Genomic DNA, 12,032 nt, shown 5'->3' on the forward strand with positions numbered 1-12,032 from the left:
AAAGGCGCTGAAGGTCCCTCCTGGTATCCGCCGCCAGGGACACATCCAACGCCACCGACTTGCTCATATTCATTTTGAAGCCGGCCACACGCGCAAAGGCGTCCAGTGCCTGGACGCAAGCAGGGAGAGACCTCCTTGGGTCGTCTAGGGTCAGCAGGACATCGTCCGCATAGAGGCTAACCGTGTGGACATATTGGCCCATCTTGACCCCAATAGCGTCCGGGTTGTTGCGAATCCTCTGAGCAAACGGCTCCATGTAGAGGGCAAACAGAAGCGGCGAGAGGGGGCAACCCTGTCTCGTACCGCGTTCGATGGCAAAACTACCGGAGCTACACCCATTGACCCGCACCGACGCCGAAGGACGTTTGTAACAGTTGAAGACCATGGTGCGAAACTTCTCACCGATACCCAGTTTCCTGAGAACCAGCTCGAGGTACGGCCAATGAACTCTGTCGAAGGCCTTCTCCGCATCAACTGATAGCAGCATCCTTTCCCCCAGGATCCGCGAGGCCTTCTCTAGTACATGCGTCACCCTCTTAGTGTTGTCAACCGTCTGTCTACCGGGTACGAAGCCAGCCTGGTCTACCTCCACCAGTCCTGGCAGGTGCAGACCAAGCCTGGACGCTAGAATCCCCGTATATAACTTGAGGTCGACATTTAAGAGCGAAATGGGCCTGTACGAACCACACAAGGCCCGGTCTTTCCCGGGTTTCGGGATGACCGTTACCGTTGCGTTCAGGAGGTCCGGTGGGATGGCGCCAAGCTCGGAGAATGAATTAAACAGTCGAGCCAGGATTTGGGCCACAGCGGTGCAAAAGGTCTTATAAAACAAGGATGTGTAGCCATCCGGGCCCGGGGCCTTACCATGCTTCAGTCGCGCTATAGCGGAGATTACTTCCTCAACATGGATGTCCCTCTCCAGATGATCTGCCTGGGCGGGATCCAGCACCGGGAGGGCCACTGACTCCAAATAGTCCTCGGCGTCTCGCGGCGAGAAGGGCTCCCCAGCATACAGCGCTTCGTAGAAGCTGCGAAAGGATTCCGCCACCTCTGCGTCACCAGAAACAACAACCCCGTCCGTGCCCACCAGTTCCTTCACGACACTACGCTGCTGTGCGACCCGGAGCCGGTGGGCTAGGAGCTTACCACACCTGTCCCCCCCTGAGTAGAAGGCATGCTTCAGGCGTAAAGCGGCATACTCTGCCCTATCAAGATCTAGTGCCGACAGGAGCTTCCTCGCCGCTTTCAATTGCCTCCAAACTCTCGGAGCCCCTGTGCGGCGGTGGACCTGCTCAAGCTCCCGGACCTGCGCGGTCAGTTCGTCCCTCTTACGTTGCCGTTCCTTATTTTCGGCTGAGGAGATAGAAATAAATTCCCCCCGGAGGACCGCCTTCAAAGCCGCCCACTGCTTTGCTTGGGACGTGTCGGAGTTGCCATTATAAATCAGATAATCCTGTATGACCTCCCCTATGCGCTTCACAACAGACTTTTTATGTAAAAGGGTATCGCGAAGACGCCATGTCCCCCGAGAGGGAGAGGCCACCGGCCACTTGAAAACGCCGGAAACTGGCGCATGGTCGGACAGAGACAGGACCCCAATGTCCTCCGCCGTGGCGGCGGTGCACATTGGCCCACTTACCAGGAGGTAGTCCAGCCGCGAGTAGGTGCGGTGCGCATGGGAAAAGTAAGAGTAGTCCCTATCAGTGGGGTGCATAGAGCGCCAGAGGTCGTGCAAATCCATCTCCACAATCCGATCCTTCACCGCGCGGGAAAGTTCCCCCGTCTGCGGGGAGCGTTGCGCCGACCTGTCCATAGCAGAGTCGAAAACAATGTTAAGGTCTCCCCCCAGGATAACATGGCGGTCGGGGGAGGCAGTGACGTCTACCAACACTGAGTCCAAAAAACGATCCTGGTGATCATTCGGGCTATAAACTGAGCCAACCGTAAAAGCTATTCCCCCTAGGCGCATGCGATATGCAAGGAGCCTCCCCTTCTGTTCAGCATACTTATACAAAACCTCCCCCCTAAAGGAGCTCACTAGAAGAATGGCTACCCCCGCGGTCTTGTTCGCTGCCGAGGAGAAGAACTGGGTGGGGAACTTAGCAGAGCGCAGCCTATGGCAATCCCTGGACAGTAAATGGGTCCCCTGCAGGAGGCATATGTCCGCCTGCGTCCCCTCCAGCAATGATAGGATCGCCCTTCGCTTCACATGGTTATTCAGACCCTTAACATTAAGGGTCACCACCCTTAAGGACGACATTCCTCCCGGGGATCAGAAACGCTATGTAGCAAGCAAGGGATCAGCCGGTGGGGCGCATGGGGCAGGCGCGCGGGAAAGGCCAGAACAGGCCAAGCGTGGGCATGGACAACATCGGACGGGACTTCCCCAACAACAAAACAACCCTTACACCCTCCCAAAACACACCCATGGCAACTAGCCAAATGCAAACTTAAACACCCCATTGTCTCAGTCAAGCCCCAAAAACGGGCAAGTCCGTAGAAAAAAGCAAAGTGGACGTTCAGCCACTCACCTCCATCCGCTCCCCCCCCCGGCCCCAAACCCAGCATCGTGAAAGCTAAGAACATCTCCCCCCGGAGTGAATTTAGGCCGTCAAGGCCACGCCGTTGGAGTCGGCCAAGTCCCTGGCCGCCGCCCTCAAAGCATCAGCCATGTCCGCCCTGATAGTAGGGGAATCAGGACGCCCTGCACTCGCTGGCGACTGTCTCCTCGTTGACCTCCGTCGGCTCCGTCTCTCTGGGCGCCTCCACGACGGTGTAGCTCCGTCCTCCTCTGTAGCCGTGAGTCCCAGGACCCCACAGATGTCTTGTAGGGAGCGCAGCTGGTGCAGCACCCCGTTCCACCTAAAGATCAGACGGAAAGGGTGTCCCCAGGAGTAAGGCGTCTCGTGTTCACGCAGAAAGTCTGTGGCAATCCTGAAGGACCTGCGCTTCTGCAGCGTGATGGCGGACAGGTCTTGGTAGAGCGCTACAGGCCGCTCCCTGAAAGTTAGAGGCTGCTTCTTTCGGGCCTCCGCCATGATGCGTTCTTTCAGCAGGAAGTCGGGCAAGAATGCCAAAATGTCCGGTGGGGGCGCCGATGACTGGCGCTGTCGACCAACCCTATGCACTCTGTCAATGTGGACAGGGAAGTCTGCATCTTCCCCCAGGATCTCTCGGAACAGGTCCTGCAGATAGGCCACCAAGTCGGTCCCCTCGTCCGCGGATGGGACACCACGCACCCGGATGTTGTTCTGCCGGGACCTGTTCTCAAGGTCTTCAGAGTGGGCCTGGAGCTCAACACATTGCTCCCGGAGGCGGAGAACGTCATGTTGAAGATGGACTATCTCGTCATCCCGGCGCTGGGCCGCCGTCTCTACTGTTTCAACTCGCTCGCCGAGGCCCTCCACCTCGCTGCGTACTTCACGGACCTCACTGGCCACTTCCCTCTTCAGCGTTTGAAAGTCTTCCTTGAGGGAGCTAAACAGTTCCTCCATAAAGGACCTCGTGACCGGCGGCTCGCCCCCAGTCGCATCCGCCGAGGCCCGGGAGGACCCCGGCGACGGCTGTGTTCTGTCCCGCAGCTGCTGGGCCCTGCCAAGCATATCCGGCAGGGTACGGTCCCCCTTCCTCGAGCCGCCCCTCCCAGTCATCGTAGTCGCTGCAGTGGACGAGCGGGTTCAGGTCCGGCCGCCTCAGGGTTGCCCAGTCGCCGGCGAGCGCCAGATGTGGGGACCGCTCTGCAAGCAGGGGTGCTGCGTCACAAGCGACAAAATGGTGGACCAGTCCGGGCACCTCCAGGCGCGGCGCCCAGCCAGGGCGGCAATCGGGAGCCAAAGCAGGGGTCCCCCTCCAGCACGTCTCACAGGAAGTTAGTATAGTAGCGGAGGCAACTGCAAGAACCCGCCAGCCAAGGGCACCGATGGAGGCTACCAACCCCAGTCCTTCGGGGACAAGATGGCGGTAGGGCGGGGCCGGGCAGAGCGGCCCGGGCTGGCGACACCGCCGGTGCCCCCCCGGAACACAGCAATCAGAGAAGTTCCACAGCCAATGTCACCCAGTTTCACAGAAGGGTCCGAGTGGGCCGATCCCAGCGTTGAGGCCCCCGGTTGTCGTTCACGGGGCCGGGGCCCGCACAGCGCAGTGTGTCGCCGTCGCTAGCCGGGGGCCCAAGCGCAAGTCTCAAATCCAAAGTCTTCCGTGCCGCCAAGACCCCACCCGTAGGGCTCCGCTATCCTCCGGCACGCGGCGGGTCCGATCCCCTCCGGATCGTCAGCTTTCAGCACTAGGCCCAGCCGAGGCGTCTGGACAGCACCGCAGTTCGCTCCGCCTCCCGGGCTCTCCTCCGTTCCTCGATCTTTGACCAAACTTTTGAAGTGCTTCCTCCGAGGCGATTAGGGCCAAAGTGACAGCAATGTGCGCGCCAAGTACTCCGCCACACTCCTCTCACTCGCTGAGCATCAGCGGGGGGAGAGAAGCGCCAGAAAGGGGCTCGAGCTGAGCCGGGCCGGAGGAGCTACGGGAGGAAGCGTCCGCTCACCCCGCCATCTTGGCCACGCCCCCGATAAAATCTTTTTATTGAGTTCTTGTCACTGTATTTGAATTTACATTGTCTATTGGAGGCAACCAGTATTTGCTCACCTCATCATTCAAAGCACAAAGCCTGTACTCTTTAATCCCCTACCACCCCTCTGTATCCATCCTCCGCAATCGATGTGCCAAAAACTGCCAAAGCAGTAGGTGGCATCTAGGAACAGTGAGTGCTCCAGTGGTCACTCTAGTGGCTTAGGATGAGTCAAACTCTGAAGCCCTCTCCGACTCTCGATGCGTCTGCATACATGCAGGTATGTGGACCAAGGTGTTTATTCCACAAATGGGACACTGCACTGGACAGAGGCTATTCCAAGTAAGCCACCAATCATGTTTTCTCCTATTAACTCGGTTATCCCTTGACGAGACCCAAGTTCATACCCACCTACATCGGCCTGACAGCCAGAAGGATTTAATAGATAGTAATCTAAAGGTTGCTCATTTCATAGTTGCCATTTTACACATCGCATAAATACATTCAGTTGCTCTTTCCACAGCTGTCTTTGTTGTCCTTGATGTGTTGGGTGAGTTGCTCGCCTACACATCTTTCAATGATTTTGGCGAGGAAAGGTAGATTGGTGATAGGGTGGAAGTTGTTAAGGTCATTCACATTAGTGGAGGGTTTCTTAAGTAATTGGATTGCCTGACCAGTTTTGAGGGCATCAGAAACGGATCCTTGGCTGAAAAAGAGTAGCTCGAAAAACATGATATCGCCGGTTTTGGCACAAAAGAAATTCTGGCTACTACACCAAGCATACCGGACACCAGCGCGTCTAGCATCGATAGGTCTGAGAGATAATGACAGATGCTGGAACTGTGACACAGAAAAAGGTGACCTCGCACACCTCCTCTATCACTGCAGTAAGGTCAGTAAATTCTGGGGGAAGGTGCTCAACTTCATCAACAAAACTGTAGGCTGCACTCTAGACCGAACATTCGCCACAACTACCACGGCAACCTATCACAACTGACGTAGCCACACAACAGGACAGATACCTCCTGGATTTCCTATTAACAACGGCAGTCAAAACTGTTCTAGCTAAATGGAAAGATACCTCCAAAGTCACATTTAAATGGTGGCTGAACTGGGTGACATTTCTCAGAGGAGCGGACAACCCTGCTCTCAGACACACACCATGGAAGAACCCCAACAGAGCAATGTGGTCGAAACTAGACCCATTTCTAAGCCCATACAAACCACCATGAAGAACAAAAATCCTGAACCTAATCAGCTATACACAATTCCAGGCCCACCTAACGACCTGTCACTACACAAGCAACCCACCAACTTTATGTTCTGTGTACGTTTTATGTATCATCTATACACGCAACCATCAGAGATAACTTAAATGTTCAATGTTATATGTGCGAAAGAAGGAGGTGCAGTCATGTGAAGACCTTAAAACCAACCGATGAACTTGACTCGAACAATATTACCACCAAAAGCCGGATTGTCCGATGTGAATGCCCGAAAACATGTTTTTTTGTGTATGTCACTTTGTTCTCTGTATCATGTAAATACCAATAAACATATTATAAAAAACAAAAAAACAAAAGCAGAGGTCTAAGAATCCTGGAGAAGAAATGGAGACAATCACACTCTTTCAATTATCTTGCATACCTCCGATATGCAAGATAACGTTACCACAAACATATCATTAGTGAAAAGTCAAATCACTTTAGAACCCTCCTCAATTCTGCCAAGAACAGACCAGAGACACTCTTTGACCTAATTAAAACCACCAGAAGCCCCCCACATCTTCAACCTTCAAATCTGATGACCCTCCAAAGAAAGCAGATGAATGTGTACGATTCTTTGATGCAAAAGTTAAATCGCTCATTGATCATGATGCACATCCAACCCAACATGAGATATGCAAATCCAAATAATCCTGGCGCAATTTTAATGTCATCACTGAGGATGCCCTCCTCAAGAATATCTTGCAAACCAAACCTACAAGCCATGCTCTAGACCTTATCCAAAGCGACATTGCTATTGACATCTACACTCACGCTTCCCCACAGGACAAATCTGAATAACCTCTTTTTCAGCAGGGGGAAACGCCCTTCTACAAAACGGTTCAAGACCAGCTACTGCCAGTCTTGACGAAAGTTTTCAACCACTGTGGCACAGAAGGGGTAGTAACCGAATCGATGTCACAAGCCAACATAATTGTAATACCCAAAGAAGGCAAAGACGCACAATGGCCCAAAAACTACCGACCCATATCACTGATAAACTTAGATTGCAAATTATACGCCAAAATCCTAGCCACAAGACTTAACAAAGTGCTCCCTCAGCTGATTGGCAGCACTCAGGTAGGATACCTGAAAACACACATGTCGCACGACAACACAAGACTCCTCTGCCAGATAATAGAGCACTCCTCCAATTCATATAACTCTGCGGTAGCAATTACGCTAGATGCAGAAAAGGCTTTTGACAGGGTATCCTGGCAGTTTCTAGAAAAGAGCATGCGTGCATTCAACCTAGGAGATAGCTTCACAAAGAAATTCATGGCTCTGTACAAGTGCCCCAAAGCACAGATAGTTATAAATGGTACAACATCGGCCCAATTTAACCTTGAAAGGGGAACGAGACAGGGTTGCCCGCTATCCCTACTGCTGTTCCTTTTAGCACTCGAACCCCTGATTAGGGACATTCTAGCAAACAGAAATATAGCGGGCGTAACCATTAACAATACTACAGCCAAACTTGCAGCCTACGCGGATGACCTACTCATAATAACGGAAAACCCCACCCAATCCATACCAGCACTCATGCACACCATCGAAACGTACACTAAAAACTCAGGATATAAGCTCAATAGAGATAAATCAGAATGCATGCCCCTAAACATCCACACGACTAAAGAGATATTAGGAACCTCAGGGCTGGCCTGGCAACCCAGCTTTGCCAAATATCTAGGCATCCAATTCGGGAAAAGCCTGAGAATCACCCTGGAGCAAAATGAGAAGGCAACACTAGATAAGATCAAAGGTCTACTAGAATCCTGGTCACCCAAGTTCATCACCTCGTGAATACAGTGAAGATGATGATCACGCCCATTGTAAACTATCTTACAGGAATGCTTCCCATGGCTTTCACAGATGAATTCCCCATAAAGATAGACCGCATGTTAAACAAATTCATATGGAGAGATAAGAAACCTAGAATAGGCCTCCAAAAACTCAGACTAGAGAAAAAGCTTGGGGGACTCAACGTAGCAGACCTGAGAACCTTCCAGACAGCCTTTATAGCCAGACAAGGAATGCACTGGGTTCTCCCAAACCAGCCATAAACACCAACTTGGCTCTCTATTGAGAGAGCCATTCTAAATAACACTTACCCCTTAACTCTCCTCACTGCCAACAAGCCGGCACAAAAAAACAACCCTATCTTTAGAATCACAAGACAAGCGCTGCTCAAAGTAGATCAGAAGCTTGAGCACAGCATCAGAAACTCGCAATGGGATACACTCTGAGCAAACTCCAAGATCAAATACAGAGGCAAGCCCCTGGACATAAAGTCATGGAGAAGCCTAGTTTCTCTTTTCCAGCGCAGTTGGAAACAGTAGAGTCTCCCCACACTTTCAACTACCTGAAAGCACAACACGCTCTTCCAGACATAGAACTATCAATTTTCCGGCAATCAAAACAGCCCTATCCAAGTCAAAGCTAACCAAGCACAAACCCTCAATCTTCCATTACATGGAAACTATAAACAAGACGGGCCACCAGGTCTCACAACTGTACAAACTCCTCCGCCCTATATCCACCAGACTCAACGCCAAAAACACCAACTACTGGGAAACACAGCTAGGTACCAAACTCACTGAACAATAACTACAATCCTTTTGGGCAGCCCCCTCGAAAAACATGATATCGCCGGTCTTGGCACAAACGAAATTCTGGCTACTACACCAAGCATACTGGACACCAGCGCGTCTAGCATCGATAGGTCTGAGAGATAATGACAGATGCTGGAACTGTGACACAGAAAAAGGTGACCTTGCACACCTCATCAATCACTGCAGTAAGGTCAGCAAATTCTGGGGGAAGGTGCTCAACTTCATCAACAAAACTGTAGGTTGCACTCTAGACTGAACATTCGCCACAACTACCACGGCCCATATCACAACTGACGTAGCCACACAACAGGACAGATACCTCCTGGACTTCCTATTAACTACAGCAGTCAAAACTGTTCTAGCAAAATGGAATGATACCTCCAAAGTCACATTCAAAGGGTGGCCGATTATGTTACACGGCCCTGTAACAAAATCTAAAACCGGCCCCCACCCTTGCGGCACACCGGGGAAATGCCCGGTGCCCGCTATGGGCAGTCCGGGCCTGCATGCACCCAGCGCACTCCTTCACCATGCGTACTCTGGACACGACTGTACCCCTCATATACTGTACTCCTCACAAGTACACATAGACCCAGTACATGCACTCACCATGCACGCACGGCATTGCTTTATCTCTGTCTTTTTCTCCTTTCAAGGCACACCTACATCTAACTCAGAGTCACCACTCCTGCGCTGCATAGCACTTCACATGTAACTAAATTAGGCCAAAGGGTGAGCTAAGCACAGAGCAGCGGAACTTCAAAAAGTGAGTGGGCCTGTAGGCCTCACTCTATTGACACAGCTTAAAAAGGACCTGTTCACTCTTACTGATCACTACACTGTATCTTGCCACCACCTCAGGCGTGCTGCTTAACTCTTGGTGAAGGTATTAACCTTCCAAATCTATGAGGGTAGTGCTTTCTGTGCCCTTCCCAGTCCAACAAGATCGCAATCTGTGACACATGCCTTTGTTTATTTGTCAAACGCATGATCCGTGTTTGCCTACGACTACAAAAATCACCCTGACGGATCAAGATAGCAGTACAGTTGTGCCTCACGATGCATGTCCATCGCCACCAGAGGACTTTTCCATCCCAACACTGACCTTGTACAGGGTTAAATGATAATAATTGTTGCACTTGTAGAGAAAGACTGACACAGAGTGATATATCAAAATGGATTTGTAAACATGACTGCAAAGGATTTTTAGTCCCTAAGGAAATAGGGCCATGTTGGAAACTGGTTGATGTAGAGCCTAGAGCTAATGGAATGAGGTAGCTTACCCACAGCTGTAAATTGGTAAGACAGTAAATCATTGTTTTTACTTTTAGTCTTCATCGGCATACGCAGACCCTCGCAGGGATTTTTCCCTCCCCAACTCCAGCTGGAAAAAGGAACTGATGGCCCTCTATAGCAAGTTTATGGAGATGACAAAGAGTGGGTCATGGGAAAGGATTCCGTCGTACAACGCTACTGTCCTCCATATGCCGGGTACGTAGAAAATGGTGCTTTGATTTTTACAAGTGTTCTTTCATAGAATAGCTTAAACAAGGTAGAATATCTGTCAAGGCCAAATTTTTGATTGACTCAAAGAAATCATTCTGGTGCTGCATTATTATAAGAAATAATTTTTTCCTGATCTCAAATGTGTGGACCACAGCAATACCAAAACTAGCCTTCAATATTTTTTTTTGTTACCAAATTATCAGTACAAACAAGTTCCAGTCTCCTCCTTAATCTGGATTTTGGTGCTTAGGTATAACAAAGCCAGGATTTAAACTGTACCCAACGCTAAAATAGAATTATTATGTTTATTTAATCAAACATTACTCCTAATCAAACATTACTCAGTGGAAGACACCCTTCCGACCTGGGGAGACCTTTGGGGAAACAAGTTTATGAGTCTTGCACATCTGCACCAAGTGCTAGGGCCTGTGCTGGGTTTTGTGATGTTGGCTGGCTCTTTGAGTAGCCGGATTGGAGACTGTGATTGGGACGCAGGAGCATCTACAATTTGCCTAGGAGTCTGCGGCTGGCAGTGGTACTACAGCCCAGTGGCTGCTAATAATCTTCCTGGCTATGGATGGGCTCATACGTCCCTCCTTAGCATCCTTGTCTCGCTGCCATTGGACTACAGAGAACAAGATGGACGCAGAGGTATTACATCATGATGGTGGGATAAGGATCTGTGGCTGGGGGATGAGGGGTAACCTTGAACACAGCAGGACAGGCAGAGAGTGGGGTGAGATCTCCAGTGATAGTCCTGCCCCAGAAGTGAGCAGTGGGTATGTTACTCTTACAACGCAACTATTACAACGTAATGCTGTTACAACGCAGCTATTACAACGCAGGATCCATTACATCGGATGCCATTACAACGCATGGCATTACATAGCAGATGCTATTACAACGCATACCATTACATCGTAAGTATTGGTAAGTATATAATTTTTTTTATTTTATTTAATATTATATAATTGATTTAATTATTATTAATTATAAATAAAAATATTTATTTCGTGTAAGTAATTTTTTAAATAAGTATGAGTATAGGAGTATAAGTTTTGGGGTACTGATGTATATGTTTTGGGGTGTTTGGGTATTTTTAGGTTTTAGGGCAGGGTTTGGGTTTTGGGGTACAGGGGTGTTTTTAGGTTTTAGGGCTGGGTTTGGGTTTTGGGGTACAGGGGTGTTTTTAGGTTTTAGGGCAGGGTTTGGGTTTTGGGGTACAGGGGTGTTTTTAGGTTTTAGGGCAAGGTTTGGGTTTTGGGGTACAGGGGTGTTTTTAGGTTTTAGGGCAGGGTTTGGGTTTTGGGGTACAGGGGTGTTTTAGGGCAGGGTTTGGGTTTTGGGGTACAGGGGTGTTTTTAGGTTTTAGGGCAGGGTTTGGGTTTTGGGGTACAGGGGTGTTTTTAGGTTTTAGGGCAGGGTTTGGGTTTTGGGGTACAGGGGTGTTTTTAGGTTTTAGGGCAAGGTTTGGGTTTTGGGGTACAGGGGTGTTTTTAGGTTTTAGGGCAAGGTTTGGGTTTTGGGGTACAGGGGTGTTTTTAGGTTTTAGGGCAGGGTTTGGGTTTTGGGGTACAGGGGTGTTTTTAGGTTTTAGGGCAGGGTTTGGGTTTTGGGGTACAGGGGTGTTTTTAGGTTTTAGGGCAGGGTTTGGGTTTTGGGGTACAGGGGTGTTTTTAGGTTTTAGGGCAGGGTTTGGGTTTTGGGGTACAGGGGTGTTTTTAGGTTTTAGGGCAGGGTTTGGGTTTTGGGGTACGGGGTGTTTTTAGGTTTTAGGGCAGGGTTTGGGTTTTGGGGTACAGGGGTTTGTGTTTTGGGTTAATTAAATTTTATTTACCATTTTTAAATTAATTAAAATATATTTAATAAATTAAATTAATTTTATTTCATTAATTACATTTTTAAATTAAATTAATTAAATTAAATAAATTATTTCAATTAATTTAATTTATTATAAATTATAAAAATATGTACTTTAAGTTAATTTTATTACTTTAATTAAATTTAATTATTCCCATTTTTTATTAAAATTACATTTATTAAATAGATATTATTTTATTAAATTAAATTAATGGCTATTTTAAAATG

At 49.3% G+C, this 12,032-nt stretch overlaps 1 protein-coding gene across 1 annotated transcript in view; it reads left to right on the top strand.

The window, feature by feature from the left end:
• The window catches only part of LOC147673716 (acyl-coenzyme A thioesterase THEM4-like), a 135,349-nt gene that overhangs the window by 29,897 nt on the left and 93,420 nt on the right, over positions 1-12,032 (top strand). The window contains exon 2 of the mRNA XM_086947635.1: positions 9,770-9,929. Within this exon, the coding sequence (XP_086803761.1) occupies positions 9,770-9,929 (160 nt within the window). The remainder of the gene's footprint in view (positions 1-9,769; positions 9,930-12,032) is intronic.

Source organism: Lissotriton vulgaris, chromosome 12 (genome assembly GCF_964263255.1).
Source record: "Lissotriton vulgaris chromosome 12, aLisVul1.2, whole genome shotgun sequence".
In the NCBI taxonomy this organism is placed as follows: domain Eukaryota; kingdom Metazoa; phylum Chordata; class Amphibia; order Caudata; family Salamandridae; genus Lissotriton; species Lissotriton vulgaris.